This window comes from Plectropomus leopardus, chromosome 4, assembly GCF_026936395.1.
Source record: "Plectropomus leopardus strain MGB_pleo_1.0 chromosome 4, ASM2693639v1, whole genome shotgun sequence".
In the NCBI taxonomy this organism is placed as follows: Eukaryota; Metazoa; Chordata; class Actinopteri; order Perciformes; family Serranidae; genus Plectropomus; species Plectropomus leopardus.
Genome location: NC_142179.1, coordinates 22434607 through 22462296, shown reverse-complemented (window position 1 = coordinate 22462296; position 27690 = coordinate 22434607). Strand labels below are relative to the sequence as shown.

Here is a 27690-nt window from a genome sequence, read left to right as displayed (position 1 = left end):
TAAATCTGGAAATGTAAAGCAACAGCATGCTTTAGTTTGACAGACGAGTCATACCAGTAATGTTTTTTTTAATTGATAAGAATGTCTAAAGACAGAAAAAGGCTAAAAATCTCCCTTTATTTTCTCGAGCCTCTCTCTTGAGACAGAGATAAAGTTAAAGGTCAGTCAGCGCACTGTTGCCAGTCTCTGCCAAGGTGTGGGAGGTCAGACTGTTTGTCTGTGATCCACGACCCACTCTACCACATTTTTCTACTGCACTGATTAACTAAAACAACAATTAAATGAGTAAGAGTAAACAGTAAACTGTTTGTAATTGTTGTTTCAGCCTCTAACAGCACTAGATGTATGGCTTTTATATGACAGACTGGGGTAATTTATGACAAAAGATAGATGCAGTCAAGACAAACAGAAAAGAAGAAGCCCTCTAAAACGAGATGAAATGCTTCCTTCATCTCTTCGAGATTTCATATCACGACCTTGCAAATCGGCACAAATCTACTCTTTGAGGTGAAACATACTGCATGGAACACAACAAAAAGGATACAAAAGATTTAGCAAAACATGTGAATTTAAATTCCTTCAGGATTCAGGTTGCAGAGTAAGTTTGTTCGTTTGCACACAGTCCGATGTGTGTGTGGTCTTACTGTTTGTTTGTGAGTGCGTCTCCAGACAGCTAGGCAGACCATAAGGTCAAACCCGTGGAGAAGACGGTACGTAGGTGTGGAGGACAAAGCCAAAAGAACACAGTCCCAGTGAAAATTATACCATAACACACTGTGGGCACAGAGAACACAAAGCTTTCCTTATCACGCCGTCCAACACGTCACTGGAGCACAAATCCACCTTTTATACCCAGAGATCAGAGGACAATGACGCCCATCAATCAATAAAAAGTGATCAGTGGTATCACAGTAAGATGACATCTTTAAAGTTCAAAGACTTTAAACTGTTGGTATATTCATTTGCAAAAAAAGAAAGAAAATGAGATCTTAATATTTTTGAAGTGATATTATAAATATTTTATGAGGACAAACATATTGTTAGCATGTCTCCTCTTTTTGTATTTCAAATTTCCAGGGAGGACAGGGATGTCAGTGGGTGTGCCTGATGAAAGGCACATTGTTTGAGGTTGGGCAAGGGTGCTCAGTATGGGAAATGTGGGCATGGAGTGGAGATCAGCTTGTCCCATCAGCTCCCTCGTCTGCCGTGCAGAGGCGTGAGGCCAGATAAAGAGGAGGAAGTGAGGGGCGACTGCACTCAGTCTGTCATTGATAACATGGATTTTCCCATAAACACTGGGCACGGTAGCAGATAGAGGGGGGTAAATAGTTCAAATACTTAATTTCACTTAGGTATCTTCGATTATATCTGACATCATTAAGATTTACTTTCAAACAGAGAAACTACTGTGATGTGGAACTTGCTGGTGGCGACAGCAGGAGAGATTCGGGTTCCTACACATTTTCACTGACAAAATTTCAAAACTGCCATTTTAAAAGGACCCATAAAGATGTTTTTCAAACTCTGTTCAAAAATAATTTCAGTTAGCTGGCATACATGAGAAGAGAGGGGACGTGGGGAGAAAATGAACAAACGTACGAGATGGTGAACAAAATATTGTCACACATCGACACATACGAGAACAACACTCCGTCGGCAGCTATGGAAAGTAAATTTTCCGTTATGTTACATTACATGGAGGGTTATCCACGAAAGATTACTGTGAAAAATGTCATTACATACATTCCTCATTACATTACATGACTTTTCCAAAGCGTTCAGGATTTTTACTGATGCCAACCAACAATGACTTTTCCAGGTTTAGGAAAATGAGACTGGGAAATTCCATTTCTTTTCCAGGTTTTCCAAGACCATGGGAACCCTGAGAGATGTGTCGGAGGATCACACTTCAAAGGATAAAAATCTGGCATAAATTTCAAACTCACTAAAAGCAGAACAGAAACTACAACCATAAAAGCCAAACATATAATCATGGATGATAGCGGATTTTATTCTTTTGTTTTAAGAAACCACCACAGTGCTGGCTCACTGGTTTAGTGTGTATTTGTGCCGACAAAAACATGGCCACTGTTTACAATCACCAATGAGATTACAAAGACCAGTCTTCACAAGGAAAGGGTGCCCTTTGGCGTAAGGGTACAGATGATAAATAACGATGAAAAATCTGGTGCATATTCATCATTTTATCTGTGAATTTTTTTGTTTCTGACTGCCACACTTTAAGTTGATCATGCACACAATTTATAAATGTTAGTTTTTGTAAATAATGTTAACAAGCCCATGCTGTGAATGTGCAAACACACTCAATATGTCTGAGCACATCTTGTATCATCTCACACTTCAGAATTTGGGATGATCCAATAAGAATATGACAAAACATGAACTACTGGCGTCATGCTGTGCAGCTGGAGTCCCCAGTGAACTATAACACAAGTGCTATTTGACTAACATAAAACATCGACAATCAGTGTCACATGCATCCACAGATTTCTGCGGCTTCAACTACCACGACTGTTACGAATTAGAGTCTCAATCTCCTGGGATCGAAACTGTCTGAAGTAAGAACTGAGTTAAGTGGTGCTCACTGAGAGAGAGACACTTTTTGTAAAATGGCAGGAAGTCTCCGAATAACTGCTCAAACATCTGTTTGATCATCAAGCTCCTTATCACAGCACTTCGTCATCTATTTAAATATATTCCGCACTTTTTATTAAACAAAAAGAGAGGCAACACATGCAATAACTGATTGATGTCAAATAAAACATGCAATGCTAAAAACTAAAGTATCTATTGTGTAATCAACTTTGATCAATGACCACAATCAGGCCTAAATGGATATAAAACAGTTACTTCATTAGTTTAGTCCTTCATCTAAGACAACATCAAGTGTCTGTATGAGCAAGTGTCAGTGACTAGAATATTTATTTTTCCACCAATGACAGATTGGTACTTAAACAGACATTAAGGAGGAGAAAATGTCAGACTTTGCCATGTAAAACACCTGCTTAGTAGCAGTTTAACTACAAACACCCAAATTACATTAATCATTACAACTTCTGGGGTCATATTCATAAAATATTAATGTCAGGTTAAGTTCACCACCTGTTTTGTCTTTAGCCTCCTTTTTTTCTATTCCCAAAGGAAACCTGCCTCGTTTTTGGTCATTTCTGCACCCTCAAATTATCCAGCTGGGAAAAACATGTTCCACTTTTTAACCTCTGGCATGTTGGGGGAAAAAAAGGCAAACGAGGGCGAGCAAGAGGAAAAAAGAAGAAAAGATGCAGGTGTTAAGACAAGAGTGGTAGTAAATGCAAATAGCCCCACAGGATTCTTAGATGTGTGTGTGTCTACCACACACATACTGCACACAGTGATGATTACTGTCAGTAACAATGTGAGAAAGGATTACAGTTTAAAAAGCACACTTGGGGCTAAACAGATTTGGGCCACTGTGTCAATCATTTTGTGTGGTCTAGTTGCTCCTTTTGGCAGCAACTTTTTCCTACACAGAAAAACAAAAAACTAATTCCACCTTAAAAAATGGGAGTTAATCTATGTCATGTGAGAAACGGTCTTATTTGGGAATACAAAAGTCAAATGACGGCTGCTGTTTAATTGTCTCTCTTGAGGTTCTCTCCCTGGTGATGACATGCATTTGGGAAAACTGTCATTGATTTGATTAAGCGCACTGAGGCACAAAAACTTACAATAACCAAGGCATCAGAGATGAACTGCAAATTATTGTACAGATCATCTATTACTCCATTAAAGCTGTAGTTGGTACCTTTAATTAAAAAATAACTTTTTTCATATTTGCTGAAACTATATTCAAATAGTACTAAATGAGACACATCATCATAAATAATCAAAACTCATATTCCTCTGCCCACTGTGTTGCCTTTTGGCACTTTTAATAGCCTGACTATAAGTGAAGGAAAACGACCAGTCGGAGCCTAGGAGTCTTGAACGCAGCTGTCAATCACTGCTCATGAAATGTGGTCAGATTTTTAAGCTGGGCAGCACTGATCAAATACTAATCAAGATTTTGTAACCGATGTGACTCTTTGTCACCTCTCATGATCTCAGACAAATACTTTAGTGTTCTTCTAAGCTGTAAAATGAGGAAGTTTGTACAACCAGTGGGTGGCACTTGATACTTTGGTCAACTACTTTCAACATGGTGGCCAAGTCACAAACTCATTTTACAGCTAAACAGTGCACTTAAATGTGTTTCTGAAAACATTAGAGGTGAGAAATAGGCAATGCAGTAACAGAATCTTAATTCATGTTTGATGAGTGCTGTCTAGTTTTGCTGTTTGATAACAGTTAAAGAGCAGTGATTGACAGCTGTGTTAGAGACTCCTTAGCTCTGATTGGTTGCTTTCGGTGCGCTGCAGGAAATTATAGCAAATGTTAGAGCAGTATACTAGTCAATCAATCTGAAATTTATTTTGCATTTACAGTTAAATTAAACTACATTTTGGAAAATCGTGTACCTGTATATGTTTTTAAGTTTGACAGAAAATACAAAAAAAATGTGTGTGTGTGTGTGTGTGTGCATTTTGGTGCTCACTGACTACAGACAGCTTGGAAGGCACACATACATGTATAAACATCATAAAGTCATTTTCAATGACAAAATGTTCAATTGTCTTGTATTCATTGCAATAATGAGGACGTGTTGTTAAAATATCCATTATCTTATATTCTTGATATCATAATTTTGTTACTGAAATATGAGTACATGTGACAAAGTCGCATGCAGGAAGAGTAACTGTTATGTCAACTACGTTTAACGCCACTGGCCTGGCCACCTCATCTAAAACCAACAGTATGTTGACACATGTCCAGACAGACATATGTACGCTTAGGCACCCTTGTATACACGGCCCACAGACAAAGAAAGCCAGGGGGACTTTGAGAAAGAAAGGAAAAAGGCTCTAATCAACTGTTGTTTAACATTGTTAGATGGGGACAGCCCTGTCCATAAATCAGGCTTTTACTGTCTCACTCACTACAGTTTTCCGAACCCCCGGGCTTTCTCCCTCTGTCCTCCTCTACCTGCACAGCGGTCCCAGGACCCCGAGTGACCTTCTCCCTGGAGGCTACAGCATCCTCTCACAGTGTGTAAGAATAACACCAAAATCCCCTGAAAGCACCGTGACCTGAACTCCATCAAACCTGCCACTCACTGAGAACTGTGAGAGTCACCTCAGCAAGGCGTGTAATACATGTCTGTCAGTGACTGCTGCATGAATGAAAAAAGAGATGTGTTGGTTTTTTTGTTGTTCTTGTTGTTTCTTTACATTAACACAAGCTGGCTCCACATTACTATTGAAGAAACTTTCCATCAGCAAGCTGCTTTCCCCAAAGGTTTATGAGCCTTAGCCGTTAGATAACTGCTGTATATTGTTGCTATTGGATGTCTGAATGATTCGTCTGGCTTTTCCATAGTGGCCTGAAGGCAACCGAGCCATTCTAAATCTGCTTTAATGTAGGGGACACAATAAACCTTATCTTTTTAACAGCCCCCTGTAAAAATTAAGACTTCCTTTCTATTTTGTTGTATGTCATTAGATGCATTTATCCTCAGGGAACAGTGACAAGGGGGAAGTAAAAGATGTGGAATTTAAGGGTGAACTACTGAAAGGTCTACATCATTAAGAAACTTTCTAAACTTTCTAAAATTGATCCTTAACAGAAGATCGACAATTTCATGTTACCCACTTCAGTTTATGAGTTTGCAATAACTTTCTAGATGGTACATTACACGTGTCCCTGAACAATGATGCAAAGTACCCAATTCGAGAAATTATTATCCAACTATTGAGCCATAGTCAAATCAGTTTCAGATCTGCAGTTCCAGTCCAGCCTTCTGCCATTTGTAAAGCCATTGTCAAAAATTGTGGATGGTAACATTAGAAGCACTACATGATGCCATGTTTTTCCGAAACCCCTGTTTAGGTACCTACTGCACTAATCTGATACTAAAAGCCGGGGCTAGAAACATTGCAGTCCGTTAAATGGTCAAGACAAAATCATCATTTTGGAATTAAAAGGGCTCAATGTATAAACCTGGTAGTTTCAAATATCCCTATGATTGCTACAGAGACAGTAAGCACGACGGCCACTTCTTTTTTCAATTTGAAAATGTTCACATGCAACCCTGTTTGTGGTCAGTCACTGAGGTGCAGACATTTCTCTGCATCGCCTGTGAAGAGGGATATAAAGCTAGAGCTGGATGGAGTAGTGACACAGCTATCACTATCTGGAAGGAACCACATGTAAGAGCACTGTCTGTGGTGGAAACGCTACACTGATGTTAGATTTAGGTACATGTTCATATCCGTTAGACACCAGTTCTAAGCGTGCTATACCAAAAACATTTGGTAGAAATGTGGCTAATGTTTGTGGTGTTGCTGTTAGCCTGATTTATCAGGTACTGATGAGATGCTAAAATACAATTCAGAAAAATAAATTTTAAAGTTTGACGGTTTGTCAGACGGCAAAACATTAGCACAGGGACATACATTTAAATTATCTTTTGTCTCCAGAAATATGGCCTCCACATAACACAGCAGTCTACCAGGAATGTGCACTTGTACATATTTGTAAGGGCAACGTACCGACTGATTGCACTGCCTTAAAGCAAAAGCTAAGACAATTTTTTTTTTCTGACAACCCTCCATTATTTTAGCTGGAGCCCTTTGTGTTGGCATTACGTCTGTGCCGAGGCATTAGTCCAATTGAAATAAATGATGGTGTTGTATGAATACAGCCATAGAGTGGGTGCTTGTGTGTCTATTTGAAGTTTATTTATCATATTAACTTTAAAACCTAAATAATAAATGGTGTTTTGTTTGATAGACTTCACTAAACCTTGCAGATTTCACAACAATCAGGATATAATAATAAAAATCTAGCCAAAGCTTTTGCTCACCGAGATGTCATTACAGGTCTTCCGATACGAGAGATGACAGTGATCTGGAGTGATGTGGAAAGAATACACCTCCGTGTCGCCGCCTCTCCTTCCACCTCCTCTTCCTCCTTCACCTCCTGTTAGCGCTTTAAGGAGATCCTCTACATATCTTTTCCTTGTGGCTCCCATATCACTGGCCTCCCTTGTCACCTCATCTTCCGAAACTGAACACAAATATGGCATTTTTCTCATTTTTGTGAGATTTTAAAGTCGTACAGTTGAGAGAAGGGCAAAGAAGTGATGGCAGACTGCAGAGCAAAACTACAAACATTAATTATGTAGCAATGCATGGATGCACGTAAAAGCAGATTTAAAAGCAAGCATGCAGAGCAACCGAGGGGAATGTCGTCAGCTGTTGCACAGCTGCTCACACAGGGCCGAGGGTCCCAATTAACACATCAAACGCAGAACCACTGACGACCCACAAGCCCGCGCATAGCTGTCACAACCTCATCTCTGCCTGTCAACTCTGCAGATGGACAGCAATAGAAAACTAGGGAATAGCTGTGTTCCAGGTGTACTTCCAGGGAAATGCACTCACGTGCATATGTAACGACAGACACACACACACTGAACGCTGACTTGCACATACAAAGACGAGCCTTGTAGAGCATAATTTAATTTCTACACCTGTAAGCTGCAGCACAGGAGCGAAGAGGGATGATGAAACAAGGTCACTGCTGTCCCTTAAAGGACCAACAGTTACAATATTGTGAGGTGGGGTTCAGCCAGGTGTCTGCACAGTTTGGACAGTCTCATGAATGGGAGACTTGGTGACAACCAACTTTAGACAACAGTCAAAATATGTAAGTCTTTGTAGGCACATGAGCTGAGAAATGTGGGTTCAAACACTACAAACATGGCCCGAGACTGCTGTTTTAATACTGTTTGCATATTTGAAATATTTACCTTCTCCAATCCATGCCGAGCTGCCATCAGCGAGAGCTAATGTGAACCCAGCACCGAGGTCTTCCACCCAGTCCACTCGCAGGAAGTAAGGGGTGCCTGGGTCAGAAGCTACAGTGATCTGTCGGACTGTGCCACTCATGACCTGCAGAAAATCAAAGATAAAAATCAATATACTCTTAATAAAGTGCAATATGTGATTCATTTTTCCAGTAACAAGCCCATTGCTTCATGTTCAGGATATTACAGTGGACCTACTGGTCCATGGACAGCCCTCCACTCTATCCATTTTGATGTTGTAAGGTTATCTCCCACTTGCATCAATGACCCTTATTGTTTAACTTCTTGGATTTGATAATAAACAACCCTGTGTGTGTCTTTAATGGGGGTCTCTGAGTCAGTGGAATCACACAGAGATTTGGCAGGTTTTTGTGTGGGAGTGTGGGCTCCCTGACCTCCAGCAAGGTAATTAAACACTGTTAGAGATAAATAGAAGAATATTACTGAAAGGCCCAGATGTTGTCTGCTGTCAGCATGTGTGCATTTATCCAAAAGATCTACACAATTTATATTTCTTAGAGTCGGAATATTCTACCCTCATGCAGCCAAACTACAACTCATTAGTTTGTACAACAATATCAAAGCGTGGAAACATCCACTTGAGAGTTTATCAAACATGATTATGCTTCTTAAACTCACAAAGCTTTGAAACAACCATTAAAACTACATTTTACATTGTCAGGACGAAACATGAACCATTATTCTGCAGCTGCATGGACTCTTCATCAGAGGTGGGAACAGGTCATTGTTTTACACGTCCCAAATAAGTCTCATGTCTTGGCGCTCAAGTCTCAAGTCAAAACTGATAAGTTCCAAGTCCTAAACTTTTAGTTTTTAAACAAAACATAATGCCTTCTTCAACAAATGCCATTTGAACAACAGAGTAATAATACAGTTTTCAAAAATTATGAATGCATTTTAACATTTTTAATTATTAGTTTAAAAAATATGTTGGAAGTTGATTCATCTCTGCTTGTAATTTTCAACCTACACGATTTATATTGTCACTTGTTGGGCACTGCATTTTTGGATATGAATGAAATATGGTGTCATTTTTACCCCAACTGGCACTCACTAACCTATTTGTTCATCATAGTTCTCTCCTGCAACTTCAGTGGATGCTGTCAGATTTGGTTCAAACAAAGTGGATCATCTGGAGAATTATGTATCAATCGCTAGGGTTGAATAGTGTTAATGTTACTTGATTCAGAAACTCAGGGGAAATGAACTGATCTGTGGCACGCTTTTTAAAAAAACATACTCTTTAATTGTTGTGCTTGGAAGGGGGTCCATGTGAAGTCACAAGTTATTGGTGTGAAAGTCCAAGTCAAATTGCAAGTCTTTCTTGATTCTGTCAAGTCTAAAAGTCATTAAATTTGTGACTCTAGTCCAAGGCACGTGACTCGATTCTGCTATTTATCACCTCATATTTCTTTAGATCTTGGTGGTTAGTTTGGGTGGAATATCACATCTCCAGGGGAGCCATGAGCCAACTGCATGTTTAATATATGACGACCAATAACAGCCCAGCAAGTCATCCAATAACATATGAAGGACTGCACTGATTTGAGCAAAGGACAGAAGTGCCAATCATCTGTTACCGCAGCCTAACACATCTAAAACTAATTCATCCATTTCTATGCCAGAACACAATTAGCAAATCAAAACCAGTGGGATCCATGCTTTTATGGTTACTTTATACTGTGAAACTATACCAGTATTTGCCAATACTACGCTGCTCAATGAGTAAGCTAAGCAAGCTTATCTAAAGTCTTGGCCAACTGATTCACTGCTTCACTGAAAAGTTGAGTCTCAGTCAGAAGACGCCGTTGTTCGACAGATCAGTTACAAAAGTGATTGATCTAAGGACTAAAATATGATCCATGAGATTGTCCCTGGAATGTCCTTTTGGTTTACTGGTTACACATCGTTTTCCTGCTCTCAGAGAGCTTGAGAAACTTTTACTTGATTACGGATGTCCAGGCTAGAACATGTTATTACTGCTTCCACGTGAAGTGAGAGGTGAGTTGGCCATCTTTCCTGCTTAACTACAGGGCAAAGTGTGTGGAGATTGAGGGAAAAGGACAGCTAAATTGGCAGTTAGCCAAGCTGGACATGTTTGAAAAAATGAAAATGAGCGCCTTCGGACACCGTGCTATAAGTTAGGACGTGACAGCACTTTTTTTTTTTTTATTCTTTCTTTGCATCCTCCCCATACGCTGACAAAGCAGGTGGTCAAGGTGATTCAAAATGAGACATACAGGAGAGGTCTGACACAGATACACACGTGCCCTCCACACACACACTCACCTGAGCAAGCACACATGCACATGCACAAAGAACACCGCAGCAGATTAAAGTTGACCCTTTGTGCCTCAAAAGGGGGTGTGGCTGGACGGAGGGGCTGAACAAGATGAGGGAGCTGAAGGGTTCAACTTTAACCTCATAAAGTGAGCCCAGCTACTCATTATTTACTGTAACATCTGTTGTGGAGGGACGATGACCCTGTAGTAATGACAGAAGGACACTCCAATTAAATAAACAGCGCTGTCTGTCAGAAATAGAGAGCTGCACAAAACCTTCAAAGTCAATCCCGAAGTCTTCCTGTTCGCTTACTCAATCGGCGGACACAATCACTGAAACGCTTAAATCATCAACCAAAGCTCTCCTACAGCTTTGACACACAGCCGTTATCCTCTTCTCTTACTCCCTCTGTAATTTTTTTGCTCAACCTTTTCATTGTCATTTCTTCAGGCTTATGAAAACTGCAAGACATAACTGTGCAGGAAGTGCGAGGCAAATGAGTCACAAAGAAAGTCTCTAATTATGCATCTTGTGTCTTGAAATGAAGAGTTCATGCAGAGTAGAAAAAGCCAAGCGGTTAACTGTCTCTTTAATGAGTGCAGACAATTAGGCCAGTCCTCTCATTGTCCTTTCACTGGACTTTCCCCTCATGCTTTCTCCAATGCAATGGTTTCAAGATGAAAAAGGAGAACTTATTGGATAGTCCACTGATATCATGACCAGTCACTGACTAAAGCAGTGCTGCTTTAAACAGCAGCACACTGTGTCATAGCCTTCTGTCAGTGATGCAGTCAGTATCCTCTAAACCCAGATCAAGTCATGTCCAAGACCGGAGTTTATCAAGACAGAGACAGAGGCAGGGCGAGACAGTCAAGACCAAGACCAGACAAGTGGGAGTCCCACACTGCATGACACACTTAGAATAAAATGTGGAAGATACAAACCACAGGCAGTCATCATATTGATCTAAAAGATCCACATTCCCATAAAGACACTCACAGAAAACAAATGAAGACTCCTCCGCATCCGCCTCTTTTATTGTCATACTGTGCGTGTATGTATGGGTGTCCCATGAGACATGTCTTCATGAAATGCTAAATAGAAATAATAAAAGACATTTGGGAATTGTCCTTTTTTTATGAGAAAATAAATACAAACAATAAGGAGCCAAAAACAACTAATCCATCTTTATTCACTCCTTTTTGGCACAGGCATTTTAGTGATATCCCCGTGGCCAGTCTTGAAATAAAATCCTGAGTCCTATTTATCTGAGACTGAGGCAAGACTACATAAATATTAGGCTGAATCCAAGACGAGACTTGTCTTGAGATTGTTATCGGGACCATCACCGATGTTATACAACACTACTTTTTATTGATTGTTCTTTCCAGGTATTGGGTGCCTTAAGCCACTTGTTAAATTGAAAAAACATTATCAAATATAACACATACATCTACAACACTAGAAATCAATAAATCAAGGGCTAAGGGCTAAAGGCTAAAGCGTGTGTGTGTGTGTGTCACCATAAATCAAATGATGCATGCCTCGACATAAAGACCTGGTTTGAAAAACTAGTGACATTTATTCGTGGACACTTTTACTACTTATATTCCTAGTGCTTGCAGAGGAGACCGTGATGTAGTGGTGATGGGTCGGGTTTATGCTCTTTCTCATCCTCTGTGACAACAAGATATGCCTCCTTCCACACAACTCCTTACAAATTAAAGGGTTTCTTATCCCCATAGGGTAGCAAAATCATTTGAGATCAGTGATGACAAGTTTCTGATTTATAGCCTAAGATCACTGGCAATCTGTCTTCTTGTAGACTATGTCATCAAAGCTGGAACTATGGCAACGCATTTGTTTCTCTACTCCTCGGATGCAACACTCCCTTGATATAATCTGTAATAATAATCACAATTTTCCTGTTGGCCGGGATGGCCCTTTTAAAAAAATAGGTGAAAGATAAAATAAGAACACAAGCTGAACAGCAAAAGCATTACTGCCGGCAGCTTCATTTAGCTCACTAAGTTATCCACAGAAAACTCTGTGCCAGATAGTGTAGCACAGTAATTTGAATTCCACTGAAATAAAACAAGGAATAAACATTCCTTTAGACACTGACGCGACTTAGAATAGAAACTTTACCACTGCTTGTTTGCAAAGAAAAAGTAAACTGCAATCTAGTGTGCCAGCTAAAGCCAAACAGTGATCACACCAACTTAAGCTCTGCATTCACACCCTTGAAGGAATGACTAATTTCAACAAAAGGGCAGCCCTTTTAAACAAACGTACGCTGCTAGCCTTCTCGGGTTGTCCTCCTGACCTCAGCTCTTTCATATAATGTTTTATACAAAATCTTCCTCAACTTGCATTCAGCTGCACAATAACAGGTCATTTTCACATCTCCAATATTGACACAGAAATAAGTTTCAGTAGTGAAAACTTCCGGCCTGTTCAGACATAAATGTAAGGCAACTCTCAGTGACGATTGTGGTTATGCAAAAGTAAAGAGACACAGGTATAATACAACAAGCATCATCTTTGTGGTGCAATTACGCTAACTTTCATTCCCAACTCCTCTGCCACTTGCCTAAGTCATCTTTTCCTTGAGGGTCAAAACCATCTGACAGCTGTTACTGTACACTTCCAGCATTACTTTCCTTAATATCACAACTCAAAATAAACCGCTACCATTATTTGAGAAAAGTTGTACTCTTAGCATCAATCTATGAATGTTATACTGAAGGGTTAGGCCTGATGGTCTCTCTCATACAAAAATAAAAACATTGCACACACTGAGGCTACATCAAGCCCTGATGATTTGACTGCAGAGATCAGGCCTGCATGTACTGCACAGAAGCCTGTTGTAGCCTAAATTGGTCAGCGCACTGTCAACTATAAAACCTAATCACATTACGAGGAACGTGACTCTGTTTAAGGTACACTCGCTCATCTCTTTCTCTCAGAAAGCATCCTCTCCATTCTGAGACTTCTGTCTCTTTTTACACCAAGTCTTCATCCCCAAAACCTTAATTACGGGTGGTTTACAATCTGACAGATTTCTTTTTACATGATGAGCTCTCCAGGAGTCACTCAGAAGGAATGGCTGGCAGGGATTTGTGAAACATGGTTTCAATGCAATCAAGATGCTGTCGTGGCTGCTTGGAGGGAGGAGACTTCATTGTGAAAACTCTGAGGGAAGAAGTGAACCACAAAAATTTCAGTCTAACGTCACCAAAGAAGAGAGTAGGATCTATGAGGCTATGGACCTATACATACAAGTCAAATATCTGTTATGGCTGTAATACTCAATAATAATAAAGCTTGATTTGCTTAGGACCACTTTTGCAAAATGACAGGAGGCCAGGGGGCCAGTAGCAGCAGCCCCATGCATGTTTCTACAACTTTAGGACAGATTTTATGAGACTTTTAGGACATTAGGACAATCTCAGATTTCAGGACATTTCTAGGATTTCAGGTTTCTATGATTTTGGGACATTTCTCAGATTTTAAGACGTTTCTATGGTTTTGGAACATTCCTAGGATTTTAGGTTTCCAGGATTTTAGGAAGTTTCTCGGATTTGAGGATTATTCTAGGATTTTAGGACTTTTCTCAGATTTCAGGATATTTCCAGGATTTTAGGACATTTCTAGGATTTTAGGAAGTTTCTCGGATTTGAGGATTATTCTAGGATTTTAGGACTTTTCTCAGATTTCAGGATATTTCCAGGATTTTAGGACATTTCTAGGATTTTAGGAAGTTTTTCGGATTTTAGGCCATTTCTAGGTTTCTAGGATCCTTCACTGGATCTCTTTTCTTATAAGCAAGCCTTATTTTAATGCTGCTTTATGCACTCTGGCACCTTATGTATACTCAAATGATAAAAAAAATGGTCCCAGTGTCCATCACTTTATTTTTATTGTCAGTTAGAAAGTGGTTGAATGCCACCCAGCACTGGAGGGCAAATTTGGGCCATAAGTGGGCTGAAAACTTAAGACAGACAGGCAGATAGATAGATAGATAGATAGATAGATGCTTACCTGTGAAGTCTACAAGTCAGAAATAAATAAATGTCCATCTAAAGCTACCAGTGCCAAAATTGAGCAGACTTTCAGTCCCACATTTACCTTGTGACACAGATGTTTACTTCCTTCTCTTACCCCCGAGATTTTATTATTATTCACAGCCTACAAATACACTAATATAATATTCAAACAACTTCCTGGTTCTGTGAGTGCTGTCTTACTATATTATAACCTCTTTATCCGGGGTGCCATGGTTTAAAAAAGTATGCTAAAGTTGTCGGCACAGTTAGATAATTCACTTTTAACGGCTGCAAAGCGCCAATTTTTTTTTTTTAACGTGCTGCAGTGATTCCGTGCAGCTCTGTCAGACTTAATACACTGTATGTTTGGTTTAGGTAAAACGCTTAACTTACATATTTTCACAAAGACTTACGGTAATTTATGGACTAGCTACTGCGACGTCCAAGCGAAGGCATTTGTGTACAAAACTGACACTATTCCTGCTCTTTCTGTTGACACTTTTTTGACAGATATTTCAACTTTCACCTCATCTGCTCTCAGCCAATCAGCAGACGCGGTTTCCTGGCGCAATGCGTGATGACGTTACGTAATTTCACGTTACGTTACGTATGTTCCGGAGAGCAGGAAGTGTGATGTGGCTTTGACTCACAACAAAAAATGGTAAGCTTGTTTTTATTAATTAAATGTTTTTGCTCTTAACAGCGTATCGCGAGCATTGCCTTTAACACTTATTCTACTTTGTATTGGTGTCTGAAAAACACTGTGACAACAACTGACACTAGCATTTGATGTAAAGCGGGACGTAAAGTAAATGCTAAACTAGCTTACTAGCATTGGCTTGCTAAAATAGGCTAAAGGTTTAGCAAATCTAGCGATCCCACGTATATTTCTCTTCTTAAATATCGTTGTATTATATTTTCACATCATCGCATGAGTTGCGGTCGTGTGTCAATGCGATCCGTGTGATAACAATGGCTTAAGGTATAATTTAAACAAATAATAAGTAAAATGAATGCGAGCATCGCAGTATTTTGGGGTGTGTGCCACGTAGCTGCACAATAGTTCAGGGATCATGTATCGGTATGTGTGTCTCGGTTGCATATTGATGATTGGCATTATGAGGGCGTTTATAAGATTTCAATAAGGATATTATTTGAAAGTCGTAGTATCGTAATCATATTATTAATAATAAGTGTCCACCATAACTCCATAGGGCCTTTAATAATCGCCGCATGTTAAACTCATATGAACGTCACAATGTGCAAAATTATTATATACAATACATGCATGTAAAATTCAAAATGGTTGTAATAAATTGATTATGGACACAATAACACAGTGGTAGTACTTTTACTATGACAGAAGTGGGATAAGACCTAAAAAACTCTTCTGTCTTAAGGATTTTTAAAATATCGTTATTATTATTAGTATTAGTAGTAGTATTTTATATATAGTAGTATTTTTAGTTTAACTTTAAATTATTTTATCAGTCCTTTTTTTCTGTGCATAATTATACAGAAAAAATATGTCTATCACATTACAATGCAATTCATTATCACATTATCATCACAAAGCTACTTGGTTGCTTTGGAGTCCCTGCACAGGCAGTTAATACAATCTCTGAGCATCCTTGTCTTTGCCTCTGAGATGCGCAGTATTGTTTGCCACCAAAACTAGATTTTAGTATATTTAAAGTTTAACCAATTTTCATAACTTTACACGACAGGTCAGTCAATTCTGTTTTGTTACATGGCAGCATGAGATTGAGATTTTTCTTAAGGCACAATAGCTTTAAGGAAAGTGGTTGACCTTGTGGATTGTATTTTTATAATTGGCAGTCCGGAAAAACATACTATCTGTCCCCTAATCTGATGTGAAATCTTTGACAGTTGTGACTAACTGGGTTAGCCCACTTCTTTGTCAGACATAATAAACAGCCGGTGCAACAATATTCCTTATGACAAGTAGTTTAAAATCAGTATAATTTAATAAAGTACACTCAGTGAAGGCAGAGTTTGTAATGTCTCTATTTATTTTTTGTTACTTATTGCCAGTAAGCTGCACTTGATCATGTCTGTACTAAATATATCATTCTCTTTCATCTTTCAGTCGGCCATTTTCAACTTCCAGTCGCTGCTAACAGTGATTCTCCTCCTGATCTGCACCTGTGCTTACATCAGAGCGCTGGCTCCCAGCCTGCTAGACAAGAACAAGACCGGGTATGATCAGATACCATTTGATATTAAACAGTGAAGCTGCCATTGAAATCTTCCCAGTGATTAATTCACGCCTCAAATACCCACCTTTGTCTCTTTGAGTGGGACACACTGTTATATCAAACTGCATAACCAAATCTTTGGAGTGTTAATATACTCACCATTTAAGGCTAAGCCTCGGGGTGGAATGAAGACACTGGAAAAGATCACATCCTATATTATGTTGCCTATAATTTCAGTTTGATGCTGTGAAGTGGTACAGCAAAAACTGTCCACTAAGGGAATTATAAGACACATTGATTTATGTTAAATATAAGTTTTCTGCTTCTTTCCTGTCACCATCAACTTTTCCAGTTTCATCAGTTGATTCTTGGGTGTTTTACTTCTGTATTGCGACTTATTTCAGAGCCATTTGCTTTCTTCCTGTGGTAGAAAACCTAATTTTTTACCTACAAGAAATGGTCTGTGATATAACTGATTTTTGATATAACTGCTGAGTGTCATATTGGAGTGTATTGATTTAAGGGCGACGGGTCTCTGTGACCCTCTGTAGGACACTTGGTTATTTTTTCAGGTAATAAGAAACTCCTTATTGAGGCAAGTTAAGTAGCAGAAGGCCTAAATGTTCATCATCACTGGATCATTATTATTCTTGGATATACAAACTCCATGATTCATTTCTTATAAGTCTGGCACAGTGCGATGAACAGCCAGGCACACTCACAAACTTACTACACTCCTCTCTCTCTCTCTCACACACACACGCACACACACTCAAACACACACAAACATACAGTATATTGGAGCAGGGAGGGACATCCTCTTCAGACAAACACATGAGAGTGAGAGTGGCAGATGGGATGATTTAATAGTTTTCCCTCTTGATTGATTCGTTGACTAAGACATGAGCTGTTATTTGTGTTGATTTGGTGCCACACATTATGCAGATGCTTCTTGTGAGGTAGGAATAGGCCTAGAATTTGAGGGGAAGGATTTGTGTTTTGTACAGAAACAAACATTTTTATGTTATTCAAAAAAAAAAAGTTGCTTAAATTGTAAAAAATGCAACTTATCCCAAGTCAATACAAGAAAATTTCCACAATGAGATGCTGACACCATCTGGTCAGACTGAAACTCGAAGATAGTTGGCTCTTAAACATGTTCACTTGCAGACACGCTCACACAGGCCGACGAACACATCAGAAAAGTGAAGGCCTGGCCACATTTGCCTCAGCTGTCAATAGATGGTAAGACTTGCCGGCTGCGGCCCTCTCTTCCAATGTGTGCACCCCTTACATGGAAGTCTGATGGCCGTCTGGGTTTTAAAGGAAAGTCCTCTAGTAAAGTTGTGACAGGAATCAGACTAGCAGTTACTATAGCTACGACCTTGACTTATCAACACAGCCTCTTTTTAGCTTTTAATGTCATTACGAGTCATTTCTGTCTTTTTGTTTTATTGCAGTGAAAGCAAAATTAACTTTTAAAAAGCAGTAAAATAAACTGAGGCAGTTGTTCCAGCTTCTAATTTTACTTATTTTATCTTTTAGGCTTCTAGGAATTTTCTGGAAGTGTGCCAGAATAGGTAAGTCTATGAATGCCCTTTTTTTTTAACATTAAGTCATATTTTTTTTCTAATAAAATTTATGAAATGCCGCTAAACGATGTAGCCTTGAACTTTACATAATTTCTTTTCTCTGCAGGTGAGCGGAAGAGTCCCTGGGTGGCTTGCTGCTGTGTCATCATGGCTTTCAGTATATTGTTCTTGCAATAGCAGTCTAAAGGAAACCACAAATGGAAATACTGGGGAAATGGACAGACATCAAGGCATGGACAATACTATCCTAGAAGCACAACAGGACCTCCAGTGGTCGCCACTTAGATAATGTAAAAACGGAGACCTGTCACCGCTCACCGTAGCCACGGAGACAGAAAATGTGTCTTGTGTTGGGGGAGGGATGAGCTGATAGCCCCAGAGTGTCTCTAGATCCCTCCATGGACTTCCCACGTCTGTCCACGTGTTTGCTTATGTGGAATGTTTACTCCGGATGTATGTGTGTTTTGGGGGGCCAGCGCTTTCTGTCATCTGCCGTTTAGTTTAAAGAAGTCACATTCTGACATCATTGGTGGGATCAAAATGATCGATAGTTTGTCCAAACATTTCAGACAGATTTTTTTTCCCCGTTAAGTTTGTCACAGTGGCATCGACCAGTTTGAAATTCTTAACAATAAGGACCTTCGTAAACGTTCATAACCATCATGCGATTCACATGGAGGCTTATATTTGTAAACTGAATTGTAACGAGGTGTGACTTTAAATAATCTCAGCACCCTCGGCTCCCTGTTTGTTGTACCTAGAAATGTTGATCGTATTTCACAGCAAACAAAATGATAGTGTAGCTCTTCATGTGGCTTACTGCCCTGCATATTTGCCTCAAAGAGCTTCTGATGTTTTTAAAGTCAGTCAGTTTGCAGCTATTTATTAAAAACATTTTTGGAAATCTGGTTTAAGAAGGCTGATTTTTGTCATTTTTTGCTGTTGACACCTGTATAATTGTCTGTTGTAAAAATGCCTCTCTGTAAGATGAAGTGTCACTAATAATGACTTCACATACGCAAAATACATGATGATAACTTTTGTCAATATTGTCACTGTAGTGACTCAATTACACGTGTATACGTAAGATTACAACTGCAGACAGTACAGGAAACTGTTTCTTGAATGGTTTTAGGTTATAAGGAAACCACGACCTTAAAGAAACAGTGTGTAGGATTTAGTGGCATCTAGTGGTGAAGATCATAAATTACAGCCATCTTAAACTACTCCCATGTGCCAAGCGTCACCTCACGGTTAGGATTCCTTTGTTGGTTGTTGCTTAGGTTTTTATCGGAGGCCGAAGTATCTGCAGAGGTCTCTTCCTCTCCAAAACAAATGGACCTGATAATTAAAACCTGTAAAAACCCTGAATAAAGGACTTTCATGTTGCAAATCAGTGATTTTATGATGCTGTTAGGCTCATTGCAGTCAGCCCAGCACCTGCTAATGTGGCTCACCTTTTTTTTCTCTGGACAGTTTTTTACCAGCAGCCAAATGATCTGCAGAGGTCTCCAGTTCACGTCAGTTTGTCCGATCTGGGCTAATGTGGAAACATGGCGGACTCCTTGAACAAGACACTCGCTCCTCATTTAGATAAGAAATGGCTAATTCTGAGGCAACGAAAAAATTATTCTTATGTCCAAATAATTACACACTAAAGAAATATACTTGTTATTTTTCTATTTCCGCCTATATATTCCCTTAAATCCTACACACTGGACTTTAAAATATTGGTGCATCACATCTGCAGTGCAGTCCTCACGAGGTGAGATGGACAGTGAGGAGTTTGCGATAACCTCTTCCATAACCTTGCAGTCAACACTCATCTTCACAGGGTTTACTGCAAAGAGCTGCCAGCTGATTGCACCACACAGCATGACATTTGGAGTTATCTGAATTTCCGTTTTCCTGTAGTAATGAAAGCTGCATTAGAATTTAGTACAGCGTTTACAGACCTTTTACGCCATGCTTTGAACTGTGGAGGACATGAAGAATGTTTACGAAAAGTTACAACCAAGTGTAATCGCTGGTGTAGATGACAAATCCTCTCAATTTAATATTTTAACTTTGGAAGCATAAATGCAGACTTATTTAAAAAACTCACACACACATATAACAATCTTAAATTATGTGATTCCTGTGAAAGAATTGGTTTGACTTCAAAACATAGCGTCTGACTTGATTTATATCGTCAGCCACAAAAATTGAACAATTTATCAAATCTGACGTGCTGTTTACGATCATATTACAACTGCTGTTTGGACTTGTCAGGAGAAATTGAAAGAAAAATTTAAGAGGTAAACACTACTGGATAAAAACAAGTCCATTTGCATTTTCTGCTTCTGTGTAGCACAGATTTAAATAAGGTAGGTGACTTGTTGACACACTCACGTTTGATACTCTGATCACCGATGAGTGTCCAGATCCCAACACACCACACACACAGTCCCTTGTTAGGGTACGTGGATTCCATATTGGTGTGCATCCGTTTTGGCACTCCCAGGCTGAGATAAAGCATCGAGTGAAGGCTGCCGGTAAAGTTGTGATTATCAGGCAGTGACGCAGATACAGGAGACACAGAGGAGCAGGAGGCTCTCAGTCATCTGCCTCTATCTTGGGAAGCAGAGATACTGGTGGACTGGAGGGACTGGGTCAATGAACCAAGCTGATGTCTTGGGCGATGATGAAAGGAAAACGGTACGGAGGACCTGAAGTCACTTAAGCTGGTGATAGCAGCTGTTATCTCCAGTCTGGATATTCACATAAAATTAACAAACACAAAGAATATTGAGTCATTTTTGGTGCAGTGCTAAATAATATCCTACAAAACAATAAGAAAGTGAATAAATGGTTGGAAACTTTAGACTCTTGGGCCTGGCTTAAAGGCCTTTTGAGGACAAAGACAAACTGACAACTTCTATTACTTTTTAAATCAAAATGAATTTTCCCTAATCTTCCTTAAACTCTGGGCAGAGTTGCAATGACAAAGAATATCTGGCGGTGATTCAGTGACCGGATGCCTAAAACAACATTTGGACCGGTCTTGTTGTTTCTAAAGTGACTTAATGCACGTCTTGATTTCTGTGTTTGAGTTGGCTAATCAAAATTTACCCAAGTCGACGCCAAATGGCAAAGGACATATAGACTTTTTTTCCTTCTCAGTGTGTCAGTGCTCTGTTTGGCTTGACATTATTACCTTCATTGATTTTGTTTAAGCGGCCCCATAAGTTTTGAAAAGGCATTTTACAATGAAAAAGCGTAATGCAACCTTCGCTCTAGATGTCAAATATGTCTTTATTTTTGCTACTGTTTAATTTGTGATGATTTCACAATCCCCCCTTTAAAAACAACACCTTAAGGGACAGTTCACCCTAAAATGAAAAAAGAACACATATTTTACCTCTTACCTGTAGTGCTATCTTATCAAATTAATTTGTTTTCCAGAGAGACTCTCTCTATGAACCCCTTTTATTCTGTACGTATTGGAGGACCAGCCAAAGATGGAACAGCATGACGTGGCATGAAGTTCAGACATTTAATCCAAAACACCTCATCCAATAAAGTGTGCTGTTTCATGCATCATTAATTTACACAAATAATTACAGCAAATGTCAGCTGTGTCGTAAAGAGGTGAATATGATGGATGCAGATAGTCGGGAGTCATGTCGACCTCATTCAGTTTCATTTCCAGATGACTTTATTTTTTATTATTTTCTGTTGTGATGATGGAAAATGATTCTCAGATGTGAAATAAGAACATTTACATAGAGGCTAAATGCTAGATGCTCCTGAGTTGCTGATGCATTTGCAAATTTTCCTTCAGCAGGTAATTGGACATTTGTAGTTCTCCTTGTGCAGCTCTGTAAGATAAGATATCAAAATATCCACAATAACTCATATCTAGAATATTCACGCCGTACACACCATCATCCACACAGCTCCAGCAGCGGAGCAGATTATTCTGATTTCCTTGTCTCTTCCCTCCTTTGATCAGGCAGGAGAGATTCTTGCAGTCGTTTCAAGGACTTCAAAGCCAATCGGGCTAATAAAGTCTCCACCGTCTCCTGCTGAGTGGACCAGAGGTGTCCAAATAGACCTTGACCCTTAAAATGATCAGTGGAGCTTGTTTAGATCACCACACGTTTTTGTTTGACGTGATTTTACACTATTTATTGTATGTGATGTTTGTTTGTTTTTTTATATGGACCCTGAGTCTGGAATAAAGGATTGGTTGATTGTTGTTGGAGGGAATGAAAGATGAGCAGAGGGAAAGAGGTACCTGCATAGAAAGCTAATGATAAAAAAAAAGACAGAAAATACATGAGTAGAAAGGATTGGTCCTTATTGCACCACTGCTGTATCTCAGTGATCAACCTCCCTTTGACCTCATATTTTGTTCCTTGCTTATTTATTTACTTAAGAAATTGTGGTGACTTTGCTTCCTGATAGGGCAAGTCCTCTCTCGTGGCTGCTCCTGGTTTCAGCCACAACCCCAAACTCCTCTCTAGACATGGAGGATTACAAAGGCCACAGTATGATAGATTGAAAACGCCTGACATCACATTCATACTGTAAAGCCTTTGTTCTGTCCTCACTTCCTCATTAGGAAAGTGCAACCTTTGTTTTCAGCCTCTGAGGGAACAAATGACAAGAATAAAGTTGAAAGGCACCAATATCCTTTATGTAGGGCAAGTCTGGGTCACCAGGCCTGATGACAATGTGTGTGATTGACTTAAGACAGTGGGTAGTTTAAAGATATACACTGTACATTACCTGCATCTCCACGTGGGACCCTGGCCTTCTAGGTCACTCTAACTCCTTCCACATGTAATCTTTTACCAGATATTTTATGGTAACAAGAGAAATTTTTAAGCTTGGTCCTGGCAGACAGCTCCCTGTGGCCACAGAAACTGGGGCACTGCATGTCTCCTTTGAAGGTGGCATTTGCAGTTTGTTCAGAGGACATCTCACTCCATGCTCATTAGCTCAAGGCAGGAGTTGTATCTGCGTAACAAGGCAGTTCCACAAAGCTGGAGAGCCCAGGGTTTGTGCCAGCAGGGATTTGTCTGTGGTAGAACTAGATATGAAGTTACTGTGATCTGAATTAATGATGACCCTGAATTAAAGTGTAGACACTTTGAAATTTGACTTCATACCTACGCAAATGAGACGAAGCTTTATAGTCCTGATGTGACAATTTGGCCTTGGATGTTCCGACATGCTCTAGCTACCAAATGTCATCAATAATGGGTGAGTACTCAATCACTGTCATTAAAGCCACATTCAGTCTCGTCTGTACTCGTCTCTGAACACAGTCACAGTTTTTCTTGGTAACTGTTTGATGAGATGTTTGAGTTTGTGAAAGTTTGGCAATCTTAATTTGGTTTTAGTCATCACTTTATCTTCCAGTCTTCTGATGATGTGAACAATTTTGCAATGAAGGCGTATGCAAATCTTCAAAACTGGTTTTGGCCTCTGTGTAAGTCCTTGTCCTCCATACAGATCATTTAATGTTGTTATTCTAAAGGAATACTTTGCCCACAAAATGGTCATTTGTGAATCAACTAAGTCATGCCATGTCACCTTGGATTTGTGAGAGAAAACTTTGGGTTGTTTTTTTCCACAAAAAATGTAATCTATGTTCACTTCTATGCTAGACTCCAATATTAATGTTTTAGCGAAAGTGCATGTGTTTGAGAAGTACTGAGCATATGACTGGATAAATTAGTCTTTGATTATATTGCATGAGTTGTGCGAGAGTTGTAAACAAATGTTGTGATGTAGTTCTGCTGTCTCCTATCAATCAATTAATCAATATATCCTGTGTTTTCCATAAGGGCATGTGAGAAAAACGGATTCTTCACAAAGTTAAGGTAACATAGCAAATTCACTGATATAGAAATGGACATTTTGTGGATGAATAATTCCTTAAATGTCAATTCTTGTACTTAAAATTACAAACATTTGGGTTATTGTTGTGCTTAATACCTACTAAAGATAAGAATAAAATGAAGATGAAAAAGAATTTGCCTTTGAGCACTCCTCAGTTTGACTCGGAGCCTCATAATTTGTGGCCTTAAAGGAGTCCTTTTTGACAGAATTATGTTGTGCATCGTTCACAAAACTACTCTATATATCACATTAGTATTTACCATGTAAGGATTCTACGCTTCTGAGACTCTGTGGTGGGAAGTGTTTCTGACTACTAGAGTTTTAAGTCCCTCTATCACTTCCAGGAAGACCAAGGACTGTTTCCACTTTGGCAGCTCAGATGGCTACTCGAGTCCAACAGGCATGTTTCCAGACATGAGCTGGGACGTGCTCGTCTGTACTTCATCTCTCGGAGCTGCCATAGGAACGGAGTAGTTGATGGAACAACACATACAGTAACAGCTTGCGCTTGTAGAGCTGAGTGAAGCCTGCTGACGAAGAGCAGTATTATCAGACATCAATAGTGAGTGTGCTGAGATATTGTTGCTTCAGCTCTTGCACAATTTACAGACACTGCATGTACAGGTATGTGGAAACATCCACACTCCCATGGCTGAAATGCTGGGGAATACCATAAGTGGCTTTTCCAAGCAATGACTCTAAAAAGAAAACACAGACGAGGAAATGATCAGCAAAATGCCTTAACATGTCATCTGCTGTTTAGGGCAAGGGTCAATACCTTTTAATCAAAAATAAGGCAGATAAACAGATAAACACACACATCACAAGTTACATGTTCATTCACATATTTGCTTTTCCATCACAGCAAAACTATGCAGTCAAATTACATATTTTATTTACACACAACGCTCAAAATATGAAACCGACATGTTTTATGTGCAAAAATCAATACATTTTAGAAGTCCAGATTTGTTTCTAGGATTCTTGTCATTGCGGTCTCAGATACAAATATGAAGAATTAATAAAGACATATAGTTGTAGATCTAAAATCTAGCAGACATGAAAAGCTGATTTGGCTTTAGTTGTTCTTAAGTTCTCTGGCTATAAAACTTTATTAATGATGAGTCAGTACATAATCTGTCATTAAAACATTATTGGGTTTGTACAGGTTCTTTAGTTGTCTGTGAACAGACTTAAATGTTTGATGACCACACACATTTGGCACATGAGTCCATGGGAAAGTTGGATTTTCTTTATTGTATTACACTCATCTGATGACGTGTACAATTTTGCAATGAAGGTTTTCTTCAAAACTTCAAAGCTGGTTTTAGCCTTTTTTTAATTCAAAGTATGACACACATCAATTTCATGTAATTATTTGGATTTTGATTCTTTTATTTCAAATGACACATGAGAGTGTTACCTGCAGGCAATCACAGACATGAGCTGGGACATGCACTCCTCTACCACCAGTAGTGAACATGGTGAGATAAATGCAACAGTTCTCTTGTGAAACTTCGCCACCCCTCTCCCCAGCCAATTGTTTCTCCTTCAGACTGCTTCATCAAGACTTCAGTCCAAGCTCCACCTCTGGGAAACCAACAATCTTAAATTTTTCCAAAAGACAAAATAACACATTTTGTCCACTAAACAAAAGTGAAAAAATGACTAAAGATCTATCGTACACCAGCAGGTTGAAATACATGCGTGAATTCATCTACGGCAACTTTTTATGTAGGATAATGTTACGATTTTCTGTGGTTACAAAATGGACCCAAGAGCAAAACCAGCAGACAATGGGGTACAAGGGTAAAATGGGTTTATTGTAGAGTTTGCAGATGGATGAAGTTGGCTGATTTCAGTGGTTTGAGGGGGGAGGCACCGGTGGTGAGAGGCTGCAGGTGAGGCACTTGAGCTGAAGCTGGTGGCAAAGGTGGTGGGAGGCCGGGTGGCTTGTGGCAGAGGCACTGGACCTCTGAGAAAGGAGGCACTGGGAAAAAACAAACCCAACACAAATTGTCATAAATCCAAGAAACACCAAAGAAAAATTCTTGCAGCTAGTTCTGAATAAATGCTTTAAAACTTCACTGAAGAGCCGAAAGTACCACTGAGCGATGCGGAAACAATCTGGCAGCATGGGACAGTGAGTCCAGGCCTTTTGTGTTGCAGTTGATGAGTGGAGTTGGCGGCAGGTGTGCTGCAGTTGATTAGCAGGATAAGCAACAGGAGGACATGCAGAGCTCCAGCACCAGGTAGCCACGCCCAGCCTCTGAAAGCACAAAAAAGCCCCAAAAAATGCAGAAAAAAATCAACCAATAAACAGACAAAATCCATACCACCACAGATAAAATCACACAAGTTCAAATAAGTCAGATATAAATAGGGTGTGGTCTGATTTGAAAATAAAGGGCTCATTCACCTTTTTCATGTAGTGCAGAGCAGGTGAACCCAATTACAGGAGATGTTCAGCAGCAGGAGCTCAGAAAGACACAACCAAAACAAGGTGCCAACAAAGACTGAACTGAAAACCAGGACTTAAATACAAACTAGACTGACAAGGGGATGAAGTTCAGGTGAGGGGGATAAGGTGATGAGGCAGAAGAACAGGCAGGGAGCTGATCAACTGGGAAGTAACACAAAACATGACACATGAGGAAACAACCTGCAAAATGAATCAGTAAAACAACCTGACCATGATGAATACATCAAACGAGGAAAATCGCAAACTTAAAACCCTAAAAAAAAGTCCAAAAGACAACAGAATATTACCAAAAATCCAGGATCATAACAACCTTATTGTTTTTTCAAGATTCCTCCCCTGCTGCAAGAGAAGTTTGTAGTTGTCAGTTTATCTGATTAGTATTTTTAAACTTCCTCTGCAGCATTTTGCCTCTATTAAACTGCTGGAAAGATATAATTTGAACATTATTTATTACAGTAATTAGGCAGTTTCTGTATCCTGTGTTAATTACTACTATAGGTCCATTGTGTAGGATTTAGGGGAATCCATTGGCAGAATAATATAATAATATTATTTATATTATATATGGTATATAATATTTAGAACTATGTTTTCATTAGTTTTTAATTTTCTGAACTTCTGTTAAGTAAGAATGAGCCATTTATATCTACATATAGAGCGGGTCCTTTAACACACAGTCTGCCATGTTGGCTACAAACCAAACACTGACTCTAGAAAAGGCCATTCGTGTTTTCACGTTCTTCATCAGCCACCTTAGGTCTCCTATTCACTGACACATGGGAGAAGATCCCTTCTGCAAAAAAAAAAAAAAAATCCAACAAACTACATCTTTAATATTCAACAAATTACTTCTAAAGGCTGCATAAGTAATACTACACTATAATAATTTAATACGTTTGTTCAGTGCAATGTGTTGTGCAGCTCAGTATCGTATGCAAAGTGCAAAAAGCTGTTTCCTTGTTCCACAAGAAGAGTCTGTGTAAACATCTTTGATTCATCACAACTTGCCCTCATAACCATAACTCACTTTATTAGTCTATGATCCTCCTTGCAGGGACACATCTCTCTCAGTTTACTCTTACTTTACTGGTCTCCATAAAAGCAGAGGCAGTGCAGTATAAAGTTGGTGTTGGACTAATGCATAGTGTGCCCACAGTTTTAGACACTGCCAGGCGCGTCCTGGCAC

At 39.3% G+C, this 27690-nt stretch overlaps 2 protein-coding genes and 1 long non-coding RNA gene across 5 annotated transcripts in view; 1 reads left to right on the top strand and 2 right to left on the bottom strand.

Annotated features, from left to right (window-relative positions):
- Nucleotides 1-14877, bottom strand: part of LOC121945058 (DNA repair protein XRCC4-like) — a 30155-nt gene extending 15278 nt beyond the window's left edge. Inside the window, exons 1-4 of one of the 3 annotated variants that reach the window (XM_042489064.2) lie at nucleotides 14733-14869; nucleotides 10277-10471; nucleotides 7910-8051; nucleotides 6962-7164 (exon numbers count right to left, since the gene is read on the bottom strand). In XM_042489064.2, coding sequence (XP_042344998.1) covers nucleotides 6962-7164; nucleotides 7910-8048 — 342 coding nt within the window. In that variant the 5' untranslated portion in view covers nucleotides 8049-8051; nucleotides 10277-10471; nucleotides 14733-14869. Of the gene's footprint in view, nucleotides 1-6961; nucleotides 7165-7909; nucleotides 8052-10276; nucleotides 10472-14732 lie in introns of all 3 variants that reach the window. The other 2 variants (XM_088076861.1, XM_042489063.2) reach the window with 2 other exon arrangements.
- Nucleotides 14863-19523, top strand: tmem167a (transmembrane protein 167A). The gene is made up of 4 exons (XM_088076862.1): nucleotides 14863-14980; nucleotides 16430-16539; nucleotides 18084-18118; nucleotides 18237-19523. The coding sequence occupies exons 1-4, from the start codon at nucleotides 14978-14980 to the stop codon at nucleotides 18305-18307; spliced, it is 219 nt and encodes a 72-aa protein (XP_087932988.1). The 5' UTR covers nucleotides 14863-14977; the 3' UTR covers nucleotides 18308-19523.
- A 5599-nt stretch (nucleotides 19524-25122) lies between these two features.
- LOC148189779 (uncharacterized) lies at nucleotides 25123-26598 on the bottom strand. The gene is made up of 3 exons (XR_015776322.1): nucleotides 26442-26598; nucleotides 26128-26291; nucleotides 25123-26012 (listed from the first exon to the last, which is right to left on the bottom strand). It is a non-coding gene; the product is annotated as an uncharacterized LOC148189779 (long non-coding RNA).
- Between the last annotated feature and the right edge of the window lie 1092 nt (nucleotides 26599-27690).